The sequence below is a fragment of the Watersipora subatra genome, chromosome 3, assembly GCF_963576615.1.
Source record: "Watersipora subatra chromosome 3, tzWatSuba1.1, whole genome shotgun sequence".
In the NCBI taxonomy this organism is placed as follows: domain Eukaryota; kingdom Metazoa; phylum Bryozoa; class Gymnolaemata; order Cheilostomatida; family Watersiporidae; genus Watersipora; species Watersipora subatra.
The window spans coordinates 8,125,387-8,148,661 of record NC_088710.1 but is presented as its reverse complement, the minus strand read 5'-3'; the positions used below and the strand labels follow the sequence as shown (position 1 = coordinate 8,148,661).

Genomic DNA, 23,275 nt, shown 5'->3' with positions numbered 1-23,275 from the left:
ATTATAAAGCAAGCCTTCTGTTATTGTAGTCTAAAAATATTTAAGCATTTATAAAGATTCCGGGCTACAGCCTTAGCTGATGCATCACCGTAGATGCGATTATCCACTGCCAACATGCTCTACCTAATTTTGCTAATGTGTACCACCGTCAGTGTTGGGTAATTAGCCAATTTGGCGGACCAATTAAAATACCAAATACTGGAAAATATCATAACCAAATACCAAATAAAATACCAAATACTGGAAATTCTTGAAACCAAATACCAAGTCAAATAAATATAGTAATTGGTAATTGAATTTGCAAATAGATCTATTTGGAATAAAATCAATTACCCAACCCTGACCACCGTGTATCCAACTCGATGCAACATTTATCGCATTTCTTCTAAAATTGTAAAGGAAATCTGATTGAATTCTAATCCATTGTGTGTACCCATAATATACCCTTTACGTGTAGAAAATCCAAAAGCACCAAAGTAGTGGTAGCCATGCTTGTAGACATTTGCTTTTAAAAGCCTTCTGCTGTAGGTCATAGCTCATCTCATTCTCAGCTTTTGATTGGCTGACCTATTTCTCTTCATAGCCTTTCTTGCAAACTCACAGTAGTCTAATGAGTAACATAACCAGCACTGCAGGTAACACGGTTTCTGTTTTATATTTAGGTAAAGACAATGGAAACAAGCACTTCTCCTAGTTCATACCGAATGTTGCAAGAGTATTTAACACATGGCAAAAAGCCTTCCGTTCCAGAGCTTATGGCAGAACTTTCAGGTACGCCTGGCAGCAGCAGACTCGAACAGGCACTAAAACAGCATCATAATCAGTGGACATTGCTTCACTATGCAGCAGATCGGGGTGATACGTACATTATCCAAGGCCTTCTCAATCAATCTACAGAGGTTGACAAATGCGAAGCATTACTTGTACAAAATAATATTGGTAACACTCCTTTAGCGCTAGCTGTAATCCAAGGTCATACAGACACAGTACAACATATACTGCGATCAGACAACGCAACATTAAATTACAAAATGTTAAAAGTAGAGAATAAAGAAGAAGGAGCTATTCTCCATTTAGCGATGCGGAGCGGGCGTCTTGAGATAGTTAAAGCTATTATGGGATCAGTCAAAGAAGCACAAGCTCTCAACTTGCTGTTGCTACAGAATCGCTATGGCAACATTCCTCTCAGTCTTACAGCAGAAAGAGGCTATCATGAAATCATACGATATGTGCTGAGCCGCATTGACTCACAAACGGCGTATTTAATTTTGAATATACAAAATCAAGTTGAAGGAACCACAGTTCACATGGCTGCGTGGAACGGTCAAACGGATGTTTTCCGTGCTTTGCAGGAGTTGATCATAACTAAACATGCAAAATATGACTTGCTAATGTCTGAGAACAAATATGGTAACACTCCTCTCAGTCTAGCTGCCGAAAAGGGACACCTTCAAATAGTACAAGACATACTTAACTCTGTGGGACATGAGAGGTCATTTAAAATGTTAAAAATGCTCAACAAGAATGATGGAACTCCAATGCATACGGCTACGTGGAATGGTCAAACTCGAATTGTTGAGGCCATTCTCGGCTCGATTGATAGAAGCCAAGAGCGAGTTGAGCTGCTCTTGCTACGTAATCAATATGGAAATACTCCTATACATCTGGCTGCCGAAAGAGGGCATCTTGAGATAATACAGATCATGCTTCGTGAGCTGGACTCTTCTGAAAGCTGCAGAGTGCTCAAATCTCAAAGTGATCTCGGTACTTCCCTGCATGTTGCTGCTTATAATGGCCACTCTCAAATAATTAAAACTATCTTGAATTGCATTCCAAATAAAGAAAAAATTGAGCTGTTATTTGAACAGAACCGTTATAGTAACACTCCCATCAATCTCGCTGCTGAACAAGGACATCTTCAGGTCATCCAAGTCATACTAAGCCAAGTTGATGCAGATACAGCCTTTGAAATGTTGCAAGCATACCATCCTCATAGTGAACCAACTCTACAGATAGCTGCCAGAAACGGACATACAAGAATAATTGAGGTCATCCTTGACACCGTAACAGAAGATCAAAAGTACAGATTACTGTTGCTAGAAAATGCGCAGAGTCACACCGCTGTCACCCTTGCAGCCTACGGTAGACACTCAGATTCCATGAATTGCATCCTTAACAAGATTTATGGCGGGATGAGATATGAAATGCTAAGCAGACGAAATTCTGACAATGAATTCATTTTGCATAGAGCTGCCAAAGCTGGCCATGCTGAAGTAATAAATGTTTCACTTAAGAATATTACTGAGATGCAACGACTCCAATTACTGGTACTGGAAGATAACCTAGGTCATACACCAGCAATATCCGCAACTTGGAATAGAAATACAGAAGTTCTAAAGGTTATACTCGACGCATTGAAGCCAGCTAATAGAGCCACCATTTTGGGGAAACAATCAACTACTAGTGGAGGCACTGTTCTTCATATAGCTGCCAGGGGCAGAAATCTGGATGTTCTCGAGACAGTAAAAAGTTTTTTGTCTGAAAATACTTTATGTGGCTTGCTTTTGATTAAGTGCGCCAAAGGCCTAACACCTTTGCACAAGTCAGCACTAGTAGGCGATGCTGATTTTCTTCAACAAGTTGCAGACCAACTAACATTAACTAACTGGTACCATATTGTTACAGCTGAAGACAATGAAGGGGATAACATTCTATTATGTGCACTCGCCAAACGCCACTCTCAAATGGCTGTTTTCATACTAAACTCTTTGCCTTCCGCAAGAAGGCTCGAGCTTCTATGCACGTCAAATGATAACGGAAGAACGCCATTACACATAGCGGCTTATGAGAACCTGCTTGACATCTTCTCACAAGTTATTTCTCTTACTAGCAAAGATGAAATGACTCAGCTTCTGTTGTTGAAGGATGGCGATGAAAACAATGTCCTCTTTGAAGGTGTTTCAAAAGGCAATGCAGACATCGTTCAATCCATACTCTCTGTAACTCATTCTGAAAATGTGTTTCAAATGCTGTCAAGCTCGATTGCTGATGGAAAAACTGCCATACATGTAGCGGCATCTCACGGATATTCTTCAACTTTATCCATAGTTTTCTCCTACTTGAAAGTTCAGCAAGTACAAACACTTCTCTCAATACCAGATTCTACCGGAAATTCCCCATTGGCTGAAGCTGCCATATTTGGGCATATGAATGTTATACAAATGGTGTTCAAACTTCTGGATGCAGAATTAGTTTATGAAATCCTGAAAATGTCAAATGTAATAGGACAAACACTTCTGCACCACTCTGCAAGCAGTGGTTGCCTGAAGATTATCACCGGTCGATTGAAGCCACTATTATCTGATGATCAGTTAACTCAGATTTTGTCTACTAAAGATGTGAATGGTGACACAGCTGAAGAGTTAGACAGGCATCTTCAAAAGTCGTTGGAAAAGAGTGAGGGCAAAAGTAAGTACTTCATACAAAGCCTTAGTGATCTACAGCTATCTTGAAATGTTTACTTTTATCATTAGCATAGTTTTTTGTTATAAATCATAATTCAGACTAAAACTTTTCTTTTATTATTTTAGATTTACTAGGATTTATATACAAAATTTTATTCAGGAAAAAACTGCTTACATGTAGAACACAATTTGCTGGACTCAAAATTATAATTTTGTTATATTTTTACTCGCCATGACACTATGTAGGGGGATATAAATTAATACTTTTCTTCTTGCCAACATCATGTCCCCTGCTAGGGCAATAAACAGTTAAGTAGACTAATGTGGTCTACTTAGCTGTGGCTAATAGTTCATACCTGGTGGGTAAACTAAGGCTAAGAGAAACTAAGGCTAAATGCATTTTTTCTGGCCTGCGATTAATCAGTCTCAAATCTACTTGAAAAGTTCCTATTTGTGCGAACAGAAATGCCATCCGTTAAAAGAAAAAACTCCAGCGTACAAGTTGGCTGGCCTCGTGCCGCTCATTCTCCAATATCTTTCTGAATGACTCCATTAGCTTATCTTTATTTCTTCTCGCTTTATAATTTGTTCACACTGGTTCACACCTGGTTCACACTATATTGCAGTACATCGACAGTAATCCCACACTACATGTGATCATCTGTAATAACAACGTTCACACTATCATAAACCATCGGTGCTTACATCGGCAAATAGTCTGTGACATAGTGTTCTCATTATACAATACGGTTGCAGACGTACTAGTCCCGCAGCAACTCTTACAAAGGAAAATATAGGTCACTCAATCTGTAACAGTCAATCACCATCACTGAAGTTGTGTACTCTGCCTCGGATGAGCTGCAAAATATGGGAATAGTTTGACAGCGGTAACATTTCTGGATATAGCTGCGTTGCCTCTGTGATACCATTGTTAATGCGTTTACACAATCTAAACACAACCGGCGAGAGGACAACCCTGACATACTGTGATACAGTGTGATACAGCGTGTACCAGGCTTCAGTAAAGATGGCCCTATGTAGTGTGTTTGAGTTCAAATTTTAGGTTAAAGAACCAAGCATTGGCCTCTGCCAGCCAGCCATAGTTTTCTAAACTAATATTCCTATTTGTTTTACAGTGAAAGTAACGAGTAGGTTAACGAATAGGGATATCTTTGTAGATCAGAGTTTCTCTTCTGATACCGGTGATGGTCTAACTAGTCGGCCTCATGCGCAAAATCGACTGTCTCAAGTCAGCGATTCCGCCAAACATTCTGATGCCTACCAGCGCAATATTACTCTGCCCGAGTCTGCTAAAAGGGACGACCCTCTCAAAGACTTGAAAGGATCAAACGGAAAAGATCTTGAGACACGGATTTTTAAATTCATAGATCAGGAAGACAGCGTATCTGACCTCCTGAATACGCAAACCCATGGTAGTACTTGAACTTAACTCAGTTTTACCTGTGCAAGAGTTGAAACTCTGTGTTCTTATTTGTTTTGTTGAAATGTTGCTATAGAACTATGCATGTGGTAAATACTTGGTAGGTGAAACTGTTAAAGGAAGTGAATCTCTCACACTGAAGCCAGATGTGTGTAAAAGAGAACAAAGTAGCGATTTGACGAGTGGTACTGCTGGCCGAGAGGACTTTGCAATCAACACACAGTATACTGGTACGCAAAATTTGTGGTAATTTTATTAAATACCCTGCCCTATCAGTTGAAAAGTTTAAAATTTGGTCTACATTGTATTTTTATGCTTCAATAGAATTTAGACCTATGCTATGTACCAGTTCTGATGAATGCATTCGGTTACTTCACAATCAAGTGTACACATAGTGTGTCACATTAGGTCAAAATATCAACCCCAACCAAATTTGTCATACTGATTAATTTTGGACAGCAGAAGACTCTTGCTAATTATATCCAAGTGGAAAAGCACACCACTCCTAGTGTCTTCGAAAAATCATGGGTCAAACAGACCTATGTAGGAATGGTTACGGACACTACGTCATGTGGTGATGGAGTCAGTAAATATATTTTCTTTTCTTTGTACAACATTTCCATAGAAAAACAACCCTAACAATGCATAGACATTTTTCAACACTATACATCCAAAGTAATTTTTTCCCATTTAGGAGATTGTAATTTGTACACCCAAGGTGTCGAAGTGTAAGGGTCTTGCATAATATTCATGCGATTTTAAATGTTGAAAGTTTGCATTAACTAAATGGAAACACAAAATCTTTATTTCTCTCATTTAACTATTTATTAACAGTGAATAAACATATGTTTATCCTAAACAAAATGAATTATTGCAATGCGGTTACTTTCCTTTGAAAATTTCAGGCAATAGGCATAACTTGTCTCATGGGTACGGACACTACATAGAATATGATTACAGGTATTTGTTCTTAAAGATGTTATAAGCATTCTGAATCTCAACCAGGTTTTCAGGAATGAAATATCTGTATCTGCCATCTTTCTCTGGGCAAACTATTGGTGTGCATTACAGGATAATGTTCTTTGGGTGAGTGTCTACATTTGGGCGGGTTGGCCATTTAAGCCATCCATTCTTCAAGTCCATGAAATCCGTAGTGACATCTCAACCATCACACTCTTTGACCACACCAATATAGAAGCTGTCTGTATATGCTACAGCAATCCACTCTCCAGTCTCAAGTTTGGAATAAACGAACAAAGATAAACAGCTACTAGTACATGAAATGTCCCGGGTACGGACACTACACTACACTATCTCAATCCGCCAAGCATACACAGTTGCTTTAGCACATAGTAGGCCTATAGACTATAGTAGATTGAGATTTGGGAACTGACCTTTGTTCACTGCTGGAATTTCTAGTCTCTGTGTCCTTATTGAGTGTAGGCCTCCTCGTATTCGTTGTTTCAGCACTGACACTCAACTGTGTCTTGCCCGTACCTAGGCGGTTTTGCCTGAAATTGAGAAAAATTTGCATCTACTGTCATGATTGGGTTTCCCACATGCAGTTTTGAACAATCAATGCCAGTTTTGTTTTCCATAAAACTAACACTTTTATATTTACCTGTCCTCATGTCTGTGACAAAGTTGATCTGTTCCCATATTCCACAATATTCCTCATTTTCGCACTCTGTAGGCATACCCTGCAAGCAGCTAGCACAACAGCAGGTCAACTTCTTTGACATTAGCGACCCTTGGCTGTTCTTCCTGACACTGTGTATTTCCCGCACTTTTGTTTTGAGTGCCTTTACCATTGGACGATCCCTGTTGACGTCTTTGAGGAAGTAGTACTCCCATTTGGTAATTTCTCCGTTCTGAAGCTTGAACGGGTTAGCGAGGTTAGCCTGACAATATTCATAGAAACTCCGAGCATCACTCACAACTGTCTTCGCACGTATGACTGCTTGGCCAACGTTGTATTTCACAGTAGCCCCAAGCCCATCGCACACTGACTTACCGTGGCTTGTTTTGTAAAAATTTCTCAGTATAATAGTGCTATCACCAGTATGAACAAGATCATAAAACGCATTTCGCCCTTTATATTGCGAAGCGCAACTATTTGTGAATTCATGAACAGTAATAGTTTCTGTTTCAGAAATCTTTAATTCGTCTCTGACTCGATCAATGGCATGCTTCTCAAAGGCACGTACACTGAAGGCATCCTTGTCATGTGCAGTGATTCCAATGATGGTGTGCTTGACCAGTGTTGATTGGTTTTCAACTACCTGTATGTTATAATACAGCTTCATCGGGTGCAGTGTCACGGCTACTTGGTCGAAAAATGCAATGTTTCCACAGCATAAATACATTGGTATGAATTAGCAAAATCCATACAGAGAACAACTTCTTTTTTAGGCAAGCAGGAAATCAAATTTTGTTGCTGCTTATGTTGCCAGTTTGCTCTGAACAGATGGGGTGCCAACTCTCTCAAATCTTTGCTATACTCTTCAAGAAATTCCCCAATACTTGGGGCGTACTTCTCACATGTGGTCACTGCTTTTGATTTTCCATCAGCTTTGTCAAATGACCTTCGACCCCATTTGTAGTATTCAATGTGAGTGGACAGATCTAGAAGTGGCTTGATCTCTTCTATGTACTTAGCCTGTCCACACTGCTGACAAGCCCGTTTGACACATTCTGCTTTAGGCCATGTTAAATAATCACAAAGTGTGAGCCTTGCCAACTGTGACTTTGATGTCTCCACAGAAATGTTTAGACCATGAAGTTTCACATACTTTTCCATTGCCTCAGCTTTGAGCGCAGCATTGCAGCATATCTGACACATACAGGTTTTACGATCCGTTTCACTGACTGTTTTTACTTGCGGGGGGCGAAGTTTCGAGAAAGTTGTAAACCCAACTGATACTGGATTTTCTTCATTGAACTTTTGAAGTGTTTCCCCTAGAGTGAACCTCATAACATGCCTTAGAACTCTCGCCTCATCTCTATCACTTTTCATAGTGCTCTTTTTATCTGGTAGCTGCCGGCTTATATCATCGCGCAGGTAAAAACGTTTCACCTGCTAGACAATAGAATCTGGAAAGGCATCTTTTTGTTTTCTTCTGGTCTCATCTGACCCGGCAGTTGTTTGTCTTACTTGGCATGCTTGTCTTGCTCTGGCTCCTGCGGAATTTACAAGTCGCTTTAGCAGACGATAACTAGATCTCAGTTTGTTGTTGATTGTTCCCGATGGCTTCATTTCAGAAATTTTTTCTTTCTGGGTCTGCACCACTTCATCACCTGCTGTCTTTCTCAGCACTCCTGCTTGCTCCAGATTCTTTATAGAAGTTGGTGTTAAAATTCTTCGGAACACTGCTAGCTTTTTTGGGGTGTGATAGGCAATGCCTTTCTGGCTCTTCTCACAGCTCTTTCTGTTGTACTTCGGGAGTTGTATCCAGACTCACATTGATATTCTGCATTGCTGTTGCCTCTTCCTGATATTTTAATTTTCATTCTCCATTGCTTTGCTCTAAGTTTCGCAACATTGCGTTCCAACCTCTTGATTTTCTTTTTTTCAAGGGATGTTTGAATTTCTCTTTTCTTTGCCGCTGCAGATTTAGATGTAGGTGTCTTTTGTGCATTTTTCTTTGCTCTGTATCGCTGCATTTCTAGTCGCTTCTTCTCACGCAGTTCTACCTTTAATTTGACGGATTTTCAGCCTTCTGTTGTTGCTTCTGCCTTGCTTGCTGCTTTCTCAATCTATCTTTTTCTCGCTCAGAAGCAAGTCGGGCACCTCCTTCTTCCTTGAGCTTTGCACGTCTTCTTTGTTGCTTTAATGTGTTTTTACTCACTTCAATATTCACGTTGGGCTGCGTCCGACTTCTTGTAATTCTACCCATCTAAAAATAAAATATAACCACTCATTTTAGTGGATGGTACTATACAATTCCCATCTCATAAATCTTGTCTCAAAATCTGAAAGCTTTTACATGCAAATAAGCTGAACTTACCTTTTCTTACTGTGAGGAAGTCTACCACTGACCCAACTGCTTTGGATGCACACTGAGTTATGACGTTATGTACAGCACAACGTAGGACACAACAACGGCGTAAAGATATACTCAATGACATTTTGGTAGTGTCCGTACCCAATGACTGTGGTTTCTATTACTGGCATGTAGCTTGAACAGTAATGTTCCCAAATCAGTAAACTTTGTGTTATCATAGGTAAGCATGATAAACTAATAAAACCAAACATTTTCACAAAAAATAAAACGCAGAATTGGAAGGTTCTGTGCACTGATAGACAAAACTTATAATTTATGTATACCTGAATATGCGCATTTGCCAGTAAAATCACAAAAAGTCCATACGCATGTCAACACTTTTGTGCATTTTGACTTAGGGTTCGGTTTCCCTACAATTTAGTCACAGAAATGATTAGCTATAGAACTTCAATTGGCAGTTTAGGTAAGTTTCTTATTATATGGGTACGGACACTACAGGGTTACGGACACTACAGTCAGGGCACTTGAGCCCATATATATCAAACAATATTACATTGATGGTCGTGCGATCTGGTACATAAAGAGGGTGCATTAAAAGGTGTGTGAAGATAGACTGTAATCATCCTTGTAAATAGCCATTTGGTGTAGGATGGCGGGGGTACGGACACTACATTATTTTGAGTTTGTAAACCTGTATAGGTTCTTTCTGCCGTTGTGAGCAACTCAAACATCGAACTTTCGAACCATTTTTTTCCTCATGCACAGAATTTTGTGATGCTTGTGACTGAATGCAAACCAAAACATATTCTTTTAGACACACATCTTTAAAATTTACTTTTATCTTGAACTTTAAAATTCATAGGATTTCATACTGTCTACCTCAAACTGTAAATTCTGCCCTACCCGACCCAAACATCATTTCACCAAAAAATATCCAATAACATTAGTATGACCAGGGTCACCGTATTTGGACCCCATGTGAATTATACAGAAAGATTGCTCCAGAACAAATTGGACTACCTGCAAAAATAGCATTGAAAATATGTGACACACAAAAACTTCAAAAAAATGCACCTCTTTTGACCTTGTATCGGTCATAAAATCGCTTTAAGAATACATAGAGACAAAATTCTTTTTTCACCACAATGCCCGGAATGTCCTGCACGCCATGGAATACAGAAGACTTAAGACTAGTGAAAATCAAAATGGTCATATTCCCATACTGTTTTTCCAATATGTTTGCGTACACCTGATTGTGAAATAGCCGATTGGCCTAAACATAGGCTCATGTACAGACATACAGTAGCTACAGGAAGTCAAGCAATCGTTACTTCATGAAAACCTACACATACCTACATAAACTTATTGTATTCCTGATTTGGCTACAGTTACCTTTTGTAACTGTTTCCAATTCTTTAGAGAATCCATTTCAGTTTGATATACGGTAGATGGACAAATGTTTGCAAAGAGGTCAGTTTCTCTGTGCTGTTGCTTGACAGATTCAAGTAGCTATGGCATACGCATTTAAGTAGCTAGGGCATATACATTCAAGTACCTAAGGCATATACATTTAAGTAGCTAGGGCATATACATTCAAGTACCTAAGGCATATACATTTAAGTAGCTAGGGCATATACATTCAAGTAGCAAGGGCATATGCATTCAAGTAGCTAGGGTATATACATTCAAGTAGCTAGGGCAAATACATTCAAGTAGCTAGGGCAAATACAATCAAGTAGCTAGGGTATATACATTCAAGTAGCTAGGGCATATACATTCAAGTAGCTAGGGCTAAACTGTAGCTCAGCTGAACTGCAACTGCCCAACAAGAAAGAAAGTGCAAAAACGGAGGATACTGAGTGGTAATAGCGTGAACATCAAACCGGTTCTTACTGGATATAGCAGCCGAAAATTACCAGGAGTGGTAGTGGCTAAGTAGAGATAAAAAACAAGTTGACAGAATAAAGACAACCAGTAGGCTAAGCTAACAATAACTAGAAGAAAATAATTATGGCTAACCCAAGGAGTTTGTGGCAGCGACTGCAATGTTAAATAACTACTATTACCTATTATCAATAAATGACATTATTTATTTAAGTTATATGACGATGTTCAACTGCAGCTGCTCTCTGATGTCTAGTACTGCTTGGTAGCCTTCCGTCAGCGTTATTTTATTGCTGTCTCTCAGTGTCATCAACTCATTTAGTTTCACCGTTTTTCATGCAATGTCTGTAGAGAAAGAAGCTGTAATGGCAGAACCTGCTGACACTTCTACCCACACTTTCACAGCTGTCCTCTGGAAAAACCCGCAAGAGGAGACCAAGCCTGCTCTCCGTACAGGTGTTTTTACCCTCCATGATCAACAACTGCCTGTGGTAGATCTTCTATTACAGTACACCTAGTATCACAATACGTCAATCATTATAGTTCATCTACTCCACAATATGGGACCTCATGAAGATAGATCATTAACTTTTTCATTGCAATGCCAAAAATTGTATACTAGAAAGCCCTGCTTTACTTAGAATTTTTGTTGAATCAACACTATATACATCTTGTTCAATATGCCGTTTTACCAAATTGAAGGTAAGGCATTTTTCCTCTAGTAGGTCTAACCTCACAACTCATACAGAAGAGAGCCCTAGTAGTTTAGTAGGTCAGTGCTCAGAACTGGTTGAACATGTACCCTATTTGGTAATATAGTTTTTCTGAAATTCTCAAGCATCAAACTCATTAAAATATTTACAAAGCTTTAAAATTCAAATTTTCACTTAGATACATAATCTTTGCTAGGCCTTCAATAGAATAACGTAACGCGCATGTTAATGTCTCTAGGAATTGAACTCATCAAACAATAAGGCATGAACATAGGAATGCTGCTGACTGATGTCACAGTAGGTACCTGAAGCAACATATCGCGTTTATTCTTGTTACAGAAGTAAAAAATATAGGGAAGGACTCTGAGTTGATGGAATTTAAAGAAATGAAGCTTGACGATGGCAAACAATCTCTTCCAGATGTTAGAAAGGGTTCCGTTACAGATCTTAAACAAAGGAGTGCTGATCAGGGTTTGTGTGATCTTTTAAAATGATTAAATGATGGCGTAACATAAACTAATTTAAAATTTTTCCCAACGTTTGTCTCTCACACGAGTGTTTCATGACGTTATAGGCAAACATCGGTTAGTTAAAAATATTTTCAATCATATGGAATTCAATCATAATTTGGAAAACATTTATGTTTGAAATAAAATTATTACTAATGAAGTAATATATATAATGTATACATAATATATATAAAATACATGATATGTATATATAATACATGAATATATAATATATATGTAACATATATAATATGCATATATAACATATGCATGTATGTATACTGCATACATGTAATGATATATGATATATATACATACAAATATATGCCGTTAAACCTCTATTTGAACACCATGGCACTCTATTTTTCAACCCTCCCTTTATAGGGCGGTCAAATAGAGGTGGGGTTCGAATAGAGGCTGACGTTGAATTTTTCAAATAGCTCATCAGAATTTTGGGAAGACAAATTTAACCCTTTTACGGGTGAAGCGAATGTTGCCTATGTTTTGCACTCTCCTTTGGGCGGAGCGACTTTAACCTTTTTGGATGCAGTAAATCTGCTAACTTACCTCGAACTTGTCAAAGATCTCTTGATAAATATGCATTGAGAAACCAAGAGTTATCTCTTCCAGTTGATATTTATTGCTGGCAATCAGCTCGTGATCATATGATATAGCCTTCGCCCTGCTTTGCAATTTGTTGAAGCTTTCATTTTTTGTTTTATTCTAAATTTGAAAACATATTTTCGTTTCATAAGTTCATTTAACAATGTTGCATGAAAACTCATTGCACTCATTGATATGTTTGCTACAGTTGGCAGCCAAAGCTGTTTTTATGTGCAATAAAAGAGGAGTTATGAGGGTCGATCCATTGTAAGCCGAGTTGAAATAACCACAAGGATGCTATCAAATAATATAATATATAAATCTGCAAATCTGCAAATTTACAAATCATATAATAATTAATAATAATAATCTATTAAATGCTCCAAATATATATTCAAAAACAAGTGAAATAAACAAACCAAACTTATAATATATGCAGAAACAAAAATTAACATTTTTGAAACAAAAATATTTCTATTGTTTGCTTGGCCAGTTGAGTTCTGATTGTCGCTTTTGATGGAACGAATATCTTCTGGTTGTTTGATACCTTCCAGTGTCTTCTGACCTCAACTCTTTTTCTGCCCTGGTGAACTAGTCGTTATCAGCGTCGTAACCATTTTTTAACAGTGCATAACCTTTACGCGTCGCATTTCGCTCAAATAATGATGAACTTTTAGCCGTAAGGGCACTAAGCACAACTTTTAGCCTAAAACTAGTGGTTCATATAATGTCATAAACCATTTTTTACATACATTGAAGTATCAAGACCCCGGTAAATAATGAACTACTATTAGCCTGATACAGTTATTGATTATTCCTATGGTGCTGCTTTCCAAGTTTTAACGAAAACATGGAAAGCTTTGGAGTTAAAGAAAGAACTTTGATACGAACAGAAACAACGAAAGAATTAATTGTTATTAATGTAACCTAGTCATTATTAGTACGATTTTGTGGACACTTTTCTACTGATCACTTGTTATTATGGGTTCGTAAAGATCAAAGAATGTCAAAGAGGTGGTCAAGTGGAGGTGGCGGTCTAATAGAAGTGGCATTCAAATGAAGGTGTCGTTCAATTAGAGGTTTTACAGTATATATATATAGATATAAATAGATATATACCGTAAAACCGTAAAACCGTAAAATCGTCTCTATACATATATATGTATAAATAATGTATATACATAAAGAAATATATATATAGAAAAATATATATAATTTATATAATATTTATTATAATATATATTTTTTATATACATGTATATTGTAATATATATTCTATATATATATATAAATATCATAGCTTGGAGTGATTACATAGTACTCCAGTACAAGAACACTTATGCATTGTTAGCTCAGCAACCAAAGCATACAAATTTTGATGTACTCCACTTGCAAAGAGTTTTATTAGAATTGGTGACTCGATCAGAAAGCTGAAAATATCTCAGTGTATTAATATTAACTACAACCATATTGCTTACTGAAGTCTACACTTCCATCAATCACATTAAGGTTTTGGTTACCTTGCAGGAGTTAAAAACCTTGAGGAAGATTTGCAGCAGAATATTGTTACACCCAGAGTAACAGAGCTCAGAAATCCCAAATCGAGTTTCTATCCTCATCGCAAGCCAGAACAATGTGATCAAGGTGGGTTCAGTGACAATTATAATAACAGTACACTTGTATAGAGGGAGGCACCTAGTCAAAGACTCAGTCATTTGTTGCTGATCATGATGCCGTCATCAGTAGAATAGAATAGAATCCTGCTTGTTTCCTGATGTGCTGCCGCTTGATTGTTACTTTCATAATTGTAACTATACACTGTATATTACTTTTAGAAATCAGCATTGTTAATACCGAATGCTAACATCATAAATTCTATGATAGTTGATTAATGAATGCTGAAGCATTAAGTATCCCTTAGAGCTGAGATATTGAGGACATGCAAGTAGCTGAGATATTGTATAGATTAACGTTTGGTGTCGAGTAGCGAGAGGTAGTTCTACTTTATGTTTGACCTAATTCTACTTTATGTTTGACCTAATTCTACTTTATGTTTGACCTAAATTCTTGTTACTAAAATACTGATTGTGTCACATGACTTATCGTAATTGTCTTTCTCAGAGTGTAGCATTATGCATGTTGACTTTTGTTTTAGGTTTTTGGTTACAGAAATAACATTTATTCCTACTTTTTACTTTTTAACCTTCAAAAGAGCTCCTTGAAAACTGCTTCGCTATTTTGTTGGCAATGGTGGAATTTGATTGAAGGGATTTACTCTAAAAGACATCTTGAGACTCTTTTTATTGCGAATAGTAATATTGATTAGATTCTGTGGTGTTCCTCAGTGCTGGTGTTTTTCAGTGTTGGTGTTCCTCAGTGCTCGTGCTTCGTGTTGGTGTTCCTCACTGTTAGTGTTCTTCCGTGTCGGTGTTTCTTGGTGTCGGTGCTCCTCGGAGTTGATGTTCCTCAGTGTTGGTGTTCCTGAGTATTAGTGTTCCAGAGTGTTGGTGTTCCTGAGTGTTGGTGTTCCTTAGTGTTGGTGTTCCTTATTGTTGGTGTTCCTTAGTGTTGGTGTTCCTTAGTGTTGGTGTTCATCAGTGTTGGTGTTCCTTGGTGTTGGTGTTCCTTGGTGTTGGTGTTCCTGAGTGTTGGTGTTCCTGAGTGTTGGTGTTCTTGAGTGTTGGTGTTCCTGAGTGTTGGTGTTCCTCAGTGTTGGTGTTCCTGAGTGTGGGTGTTTCTCAGTGTGGATGTTCATCAGTGTTGGTGTTTATCAGCGTTGGTGTTCCTGAGTGTTTATTATCTTAAGTGATTAACTAGCAAAGGTTTAGTTTAACTTTGATCCCTTTGTAGAAGTGAAAAACCTGGACGAAGATTTGCAGCAGGATCTTGAGTTTGCCGAATACAACGAAACGGATCTCAAGGATGACAAACAATCTCTTCAAAACATCAGAAAGGCTTCTCATTTAAAATGTATGGCTGCAGTTCAGAGTTCGTTTGAATCTCTTAGTGTGATAAAAAGATGTCGCAATGAAAGTTAATTTGTAAACCATTCTCCAGGTTTTTTTGGTTTTACAGGCTGCTATCAAAAGTTGAATGACAACAACAGGTCAGTTAAATTTTTCTGAAATCTCTGATCACCAGTCAGCACTTCAAGGCCATGAACAATTCCAGCCATCAACCAAATTCAACAACAACGCGTAAAAAGAAATTACGCTCACTTCTCACTTTTTATTTTAACCATGCTACACTAGAAACCATTAAAAATATACATGCGACTCAAGCGTCTATGTTGGAACATACTGTATGTGTCTTGATAGTACAGCTATTCTAACAGCATTTCATCAAATATAAATAAGCCAATTTTTTTATAAAAGTTTTACTGCTACTAAACTTAAGAAATTAGGATATTCTTTTTAACTACTCTGGAACCTTACTAAATGAGTTTTATGACGTTTGAATGTATATTATCTCCCCTAAACAATAGGAGGCTTTAGATACACATTAGTCTGCGTTTGGCTACGAATAAAAACGAAGCTTTGATCTCACTGCCATTTGTTCTATTTTACAAACAAGCTCGAATGTTACATCTTTGTAAACAATGAAACTCTGAGAGATTTTATCGAATCAATATGCTTCCATTTTTCTCATAGTTGTTGTAAAAAAAGGTGTCATTTATCTGCGGACAAACAAGCAGACAGACAAACATTGATCTATATATATATATGAATCTCAGTGTTTGTCTTTTTGACTTTTTGAGCACCTTATGTCTAGTGAGAGCGATAACAATCTCGCAAGGAAAAATCCATATCACAGAGGATTTGATCTCAGAACACCCCGCTCGCATAGCGACAAACTAACCCGTTAAGCTACACGGGATGCAATGGATCAGTATAGCAGATAGTCATTATCGGTGTTAAAATACATATAGCGACTCTGTGTTACGCGCGATGTCACTAAAGCTTGCTCCCACGGGGCTTCTTAGTAAGTTCAACAATACATACCTATACTAGCTTACTCAAATTAGTCATTGGCAATACCTGCCACTGTTTATAAGTGGTGTTTTAATACCCATGCAACACCGAGCATTCGGCTAGCAGTTCTATACATATATATAGCAACTAAAAGCAGGTACGAAAGCGTATAAAAAGAGAATTCTACACTACACTCTACACTGTATTTCGGTACAGCTTTTCATTTTAGTCAAATCGCGCCTGAGGAGTGTATCGCACGAAACAAATTTGTAGCACTTTTACTGAAAATTTACTTTATTCTTAATTCTTCTTACTTTCTTCTTTTTTCTATTATATATATATATAGATTAAATTATATTTTGTAGGAGAAGACTACAAGGGCTTGACTAGTGACGCTGTAAAAGTATCTGATGACAAGAATGACACAGGTATATCATCTTTAATAAACTAGACAGTTGGTACAGGGATAACGACTCTTTAAAAAGCTTAGCTACATCATAACTATAACTGAATAGCTCATAATAAAATTAGTGTAACAGATTAGCTACTATCTATATAGGAGTTATGCACCCTTGTACTCAAATAACTTCTTCCCTTCTTATGTAGTCGCCGGGTTATCACCTCTAGATATTTAGTTTGCCATTTGGTCAATAATCTGCTTTCACAAGCTGATGTTCTTTAAATTTTAAAAATATTTGAATCAAAAAGGTCAAGGAAAAACAATATTTCCTTTAAACAACCCAGAATAGAAATTATGTTCCATCTAATGGAATATATTATTTGAAAGTAATTTTGCATAAAACCAGTGGAATTTCAATATTCTGTTGCAAAAGATAATAAGCTATCTATTTATAAACTTTTAGTTTCATTGACATTAGACTCGTTCAAGAGAATTAAAAAAATATGCATAATTCTTGAGTCCTGACAACTCTCATTTTCATAGCTCATCTGATATTATATCTGACATGTGAGTCGACACAAATTACCGAAATTCTAGTAACGGTGTATGAAAAACGCCATCTTTTGAAAACAAGACTGAAAAAGCCGTCTATTTCACTTTATGGCTATATAACTATCGAGACAGCACCAACAGCAAGTAACCTCTCATCAAATGTCCTCTGTGTAAAACTAATCTCTATAGCAAACTGAGAGCAATGGCACTTAGTGTTCGTTCTAATAACTACGCCTTATATGTCCTGTTCACGAAGTTAACCTCTCAGGCTTATTTTCCAAGTTCACTAATTTGTAATACTGACAAAAGCGCTTTAGCAATGAGGTGGAGAAAGAAGTAGTTAGCCCCATTAAATCACTCTTTTAAGCATAGAACTAGACTCCTTGTGGTAGATGACAGTGTAAGATTGGGTGAAGTGACTAGCAAAGTTACAATAAGTTTTTACTATTACATATGCATGTACAGAAAGATCAGGGTCGATTTCTTTGTAGAAGCCAAAACATCGTAAAGGCTAATGATGTCACCCGCGTGAAAGGATTTTGATCCCTCCACTCGGTTAAAAAAGATCTCACCAGGTACAGACAGTTATCATTGATTGTCTGTTTAAAACAAATAGTAGATGGTACTAACAGTGTTTGTGAAGTATTCCATGAAATTCAAGACATACAGTGCTAAACCTTCACGTACGTACAAAAAGGTTTATTCTCACACCTTGAACTCCTCTAGCAGAAAGAAAAGTACATTTCGCAATGAACACTCAGCTCTGCAAAATAATCTTGATACCTTGGTGACAGCGCTCTCTTTCAGGTGATCAAACAAGGGGTTTTCATAATACTTGTAACTATTGACAATTCCAAACAGGTGCTCAGATATCCATGTGATTGTATCATCGTTTTGCAAAAACATACAAGTGGAAAGCGTGCCTACATTACATATTTTTTATATATTTGCTTGTGCCCTATCATTAGTGAAAGAAAGCTCACGAAAGAAAGCATTCAATACAGTTGTACATGTACATGATGTACAGACATTCACATTACTAGGCAAAGTTTACAGTCTAAGTTTGACACACACAGCCACAAGAGCAGGGGTTAACAAACTTTTCTTCTGGTCGGTCACTGCAACAGGAGAGGGGTTCAGTCTGCCTTGGCCTGTCCTTGCCACTGCTAACCCTTATCACTGCCAAGTGTGTGTTACTAGTTCAGTAAAAGCTAGTAGCACATTAAACCCTTCAGGAAGTTGTTCTCTAGTGTTGACTAACGTGAGCCCTTCAACAGCCACATATTGTTTAAAAGAAGCTACTTCTTGTTGTTCAAACAAATAACTTTGCTGTATCAACGAGAGGTCAATGACGATATTGCTTTCAATTCCAAGAAATAATACCATGACTAAGTATTCTCAAAGACGAATAAGGGCGCCACCATAACCCCCTTCCACAACCTACGCATTGACAGACTTTACAACAAAATATGAACACCATACAAATATATTGTCCAACAAAAGAGAATTAAAAACAATTATAAAACAAAAAACAAACACATGACTAGAATGGAACACAGCAAAAATGCTAGAAAGTGTGTAAAAATATATATTAATCACCAGGACTCTCAGATCACAATGAATTTCATTTCAAAATGTTGAATTCGTACGACTGATTGCATTTTTATGATACACACAAATATATACAAGTGTATACATGCTACATAACAATATAGTTGATAATATAAGTAGAGGAAGAAAAGGTTACACCTTATTTATTAAGTCGGAGGGAGATAACTCCGAGTAGACTTCTTTGACTAAAAAATAAAATCTTACCACATTGTAGCCTAAAAATATGTTTGAGATTATCACACCGACTACTTGGTCTCAATAAGCTTCTGCAGTTTATAGACGAGATCTCGAGCTATGCTTAGTACCTCTTTGGCGTCATGCTTTTCTGCCATTTCTGCAAGAGATTAATTTAAGAAATTATTGGTAGGTGAAAAGTATTAAAAGAAATGAATGTTGAATAAATCGGCCATATTAAAAACACACGACGCAACCATGGATAAATATAGCAGAAATTAAAGGTCTGCATTTGTATTAATAAATTCCACCTTGTTATTGTGTGTGTCTGTCAGTCTGCGGAAACACTGCATTTTCACATTATTTGAGCGATTTCATCCAAACTTCACAAGAATATGCTTTAAAATGTGACTAAACTTTGGTTTTCAAACTCCGTCTGGTCCATGAGAACCAGCTTCTTACACACCCACCTGTCTATCTTATCGAAAATAAAAAAAGTTCCCGGAGCAATCCGAGGTCATTGCTAGTAAATTATAAAACTCTGAACACCAAAAACTTGCAACACGAGATATTCCTGTTCACAGCACTGCCGAAGTTGAAACTACATGAGGCGTTAGGAAACCAAACAATTGCACTAAAATAGTCACATGACCAATATGGAGGCCATGTGTCAATATGTAGGTCATGTGACCAATGGATCCCTTTAGAACTAGCCTAAAAAATTATACGAGTATCATGAATGGCTACCGTTAAAAAATTTGATGACGTCTGTAAAGTCCATGCTGTTGTCGAGGAGGATGTCTCTGTAGGACTCGATCATGGCAAGGGCTATGAAGGCGACATAGTTATCAGACGTGATGTGCTTCGCTGACCAAATGCTTTCCCACACAAGAAAGACATCGTCATAGCACATTTCTAAAAACAGAGTAGAATAGCGTGACCAGAAACCAGAACAGTTAGGATGAGAAAAGTTGAAACAAATAAATGAAAACAAATAACAAAATGAAAATCCTTTGGTGGCGAGTTGAATAAATGAGCCGTGGAATCATCAATGTATCAACTTGAATGGAGAAATTGGAGAGTGGCTAACTGATAGATCTAAAAGTTGACTGTATATCTGTTGCTATGAGTGGCTGACATGATGATTTCCACCTGGGCACAGAAAAGTGTGCACACATACATTAGTGTAGTTATGTAAAAACTTCCTTTGTCACTCTGTTCAGAGTCACAAGTTTTGAGAAACACAGCACGCATGTCTTACCTCTTTTGAAGTCCAGCAGCAGCCAGCGGTAACAGAAATAGAAGTGGGAAAATTCATCATCGTGATGCATGAGGTCATGAAGCTCTGGGTCTAGTACCTGCAGAAGAGACGGCTGAACCAATAGGTGAGGTAAAGTAAAATGATGGGGGTAACATAGGTGAGATGAAAAAGTTTAGACAGCAACTTGTAATAGCACGAGGTTCTCTTTGCAATTATAATGATGAATGCATATGGATCATGGGGCTAAGGCAATCTTATGCAAAGGGCTCTAGTGCATCATAAAATATTTTCATGTTTATGTTTGCGTCACTTGGAAAAAGCTAGAAATAGAAGGAGCTAGTACAGCTTCTGAAATAGGCGGGTGAAGAGAAAGTATACCCTTATGAGGGATCTCATATTTGCTATATGATTGTCCATAGCTCCTCCGTTAGGAAAGTTGTACACCATCCTTTTCATCAATTCACAAAAGCAGCTGTAGGTTAATGATTCTACAACAAAAAACAGAAACAAATAATAGCATTTAAAACAGGTGTCATTAAAGAATGACATCAGCTCCTTGTGTCAGTAAGGAATGACACATGCTTCTTGTGTCAGTAAGGAATGACACCTGCTCCTTGTGTCAGTAAGGAATGACACAAGGTGCGAGAGACAGCTTGGTAATCAACACGCCAGTTAAAAAGAAAAGAGGTAGAGAGACGCCAGAGAAAGAAGGTAGAACTCGCACCCTCTTGTTATTGGTTTGTCATACTGTCATAGGACAGTAGACGTTCCTATAACATAAACCTATAATGTAAATTCCACTTATCGTAAAGAATTTATGTAAAGCTTTTGCCTTATATTACACAATAAAGTCCGTATAACGTAAAGTGTTAGTGGGCGTAAGTTCTCAAACTCGATTTGAATAACAAGAGTTCCATTATTAGCTTTGAAAATATTGTTTTCTCTCTTGCTGCACTTGGGAGAGAAAATAATGTATAGGGTTATCTCTATTATATATACCAGTACTCGCGCCATCTAGAGATCAACAGGTGTGCTAATGAAGTAGAGAGGATAACTACATGAAGCTGCACAACTAGTCAGAAACTCCAAAAGGCGGTCGATAAGTGCAGGTGTCGGTCTACCAATCTGAATGTCACAAGTTGGAGTCTCAATGAAATCAATCTTTTATCCTAACCTGTAACCATGGCTTCATAGATGAACAGAGAGACACCGCTCTTAATATAGCTCTTGATAGTAAATGTATTTTTGATTTACTTTATTTTAGAAATACACTTTTTTTTAAAATTTGTTCGTTCCACCACAAACATTTCTGTATAGAAAAAAGTGAAAACATTGGATATAAAGTGATGGAACGAATTATTTACGTTGGAGTATCTACTCTATTTAGAAATAGGGAACATTAAAAATTCTAGAGCCTACAGCAGCATTAGATTAGAATTAGCTAGATTGGTCACTCGCTTTCACCTGTCATTTGATGCATTGCTGCCAGCCAATCAAATCAATTGATACAGAATTTAAAACAAAGCTTGAAAGCATACATGTATTTATAAAAAATAGTAATCTACATGTAGATTAGCTACTCAGGAGTGAATGGATTGCTACCATATTGAGCTATTAGACACTCAGAGTTGTGATGTCCGTGGTTAGTCAACAACTGTCTTTACGAATCACTACATGACAACCATCAGCGCTTACCATCATCAAATATAACAAGAAGTGGAGCGACGAGGTCACACATCCCCTGAACATATCCAACCTCGAGGTTTTTCCACACATAAGTGCACATGACATTGCGCAGTTTCTTCAGATTATTTTCTGTGAAGTACCAGTAAGTCCTGTCACACCGATGTACGTCCTGCAGAAATAGTAACTTTCTGTCTCGCATAACAAAGATGTAGCCTTCTAAAGAATAGCTTGAGCCTTTAAATATTGAATGTTTGGATTTGCCACCTTCACAACAAAATAAAAAACCAATTGATATTTTGGCAAAAATAAACTTTTTTGGATTTTATAATGAATAAAGGCTTAAAACAAGTTACTTTTGGCATTCACAAGGGATGTTAAAACCTGATGCCAATATTCATCATCTCAGTCAACTGAATGATGACTCTGGCAGCATGTTTTAAAGCTACTTGCATATACCTACGTTCTATAATTGTATCAAGGAGTTACAAAACGAACATTATCAATCTCATGACCTGGAGAATATGATGAAGTACCACATTAATTCCAGGCATTCTTTAAAAATGGGGGAGAGAGATTGAATGAAAAAATATGATGGTCTTGAGAATTACAATTTACCGTTGTTCTGCTTTACTAATGCAGTTATTACTTACTAATTACTTCAGTTATTTACACGTATAGTCAATAAAGTAAGGAACACCAAAATATTCTTGTCCTGAAAAGAGAAAATATCTCCATATTTAGAGCGCTTTTCATGTCTATACCGCCAACTACTAGTTATGAGTTCACAGAGCACCTTGTCTATTCTGTGGAGGTTTTGGTCCACCTCCTCTAACAGTTTCTCATTCTGATAAGAGTCCTTTCTGACAAGGGGAGATGATTCTGTTTCTATATTCCCATCTGAAGAATATCTTCTTTGGCCACCAACTGTGAAGACACAAAAAATGGTAAAAGAAATGACAAAAATTCAGATGGCATTGCTTGCATGACCAGAATATGCTAAAA

General features: G+C 37.4%; 2 protein-coding genes across 2 annotated transcripts in view; one reads left to right on the top strand and one right to left on the bottom strand.

Moving 5' to 3' along the window:
- Positions 1–671: 671 nt before the first annotated feature.
- On the top strand, positions 672–16,528 carry LOC137390294 (serine/threonine-protein phosphatase 6 regulatory ankyrin repeat subunit B-like). The gene is made up of 6 exons (XM_068076629.1): positions 672–3,468; positions 4,643–4,897; positions 5,010–5,135; positions 11,145–11,249; positions 14,146–14,262; positions 15,469–16,528. The coding sequence occupies exons 1-6, from the start codon at positions 672–674 to the stop codon at positions 15,654–15,656; spliced, it is 3,588 nt and encodes a 1,195-aa protein (XP_067932730.1). The 3' UTR covers positions 15,657–16,528.
- A 2,524-nt stretch (positions 16,529–19,052) lies between these two features.
- The window catches only part of LOC137389737 (small G protein signaling modulator 2-like), a 47,280-nt gene continuing 43,057 nt past the window's right edge, over positions 19,053–23,275 (bottom strand). Inside the window, exons 21-26 of the mRNA XM_068075823.1 lie at positions 23,067–23,197; positions 22,283–22,442; positions 20,966–21,075; positions 20,588–20,684; positions 20,074–20,241; positions 19,053–19,486 (exon numbers count right to left, since the gene is read on the bottom strand). Coding sequence (XP_067931924.1) covers positions 19,398–19,486; positions 20,074–20,241; positions 20,588–20,684; positions 20,966–21,075; positions 22,283–22,442; positions 23,067–23,197 — 755 coding nt within the window. The 3' untranslated portion in view covers positions 19,053–19,397. The remainder of the gene's footprint in view (positions 19,487–20,073; positions 20,242–20,587; positions 20,685–20,965; positions 21,076–22,282; positions 22,443–23,066; positions 23,198–23,275) is intronic.

Coding starts and splice junctions, on each gene's coding strand:
- LOC137390294 (XM_068076629.1), top strand. CDS start 672: ATGGAAACAAGCACTTCTCCTAGTTCATACCGAATGTTGCAAGAGTAT. Junction 4,898..5,009: donor CCTGAATACGCAAACCCATG/GTAGTACTTGAA, acceptor AATACTTGGTAG/GTGAAACTGTTAAAGGAAGT. Junction 11,250..14,145: donor CAAGCCTGCTCTCCGTACAG/GTGTTTTTACCC, acceptor GTTACCTTGCAG/GAGTTAAAAACCTTGAGGAA.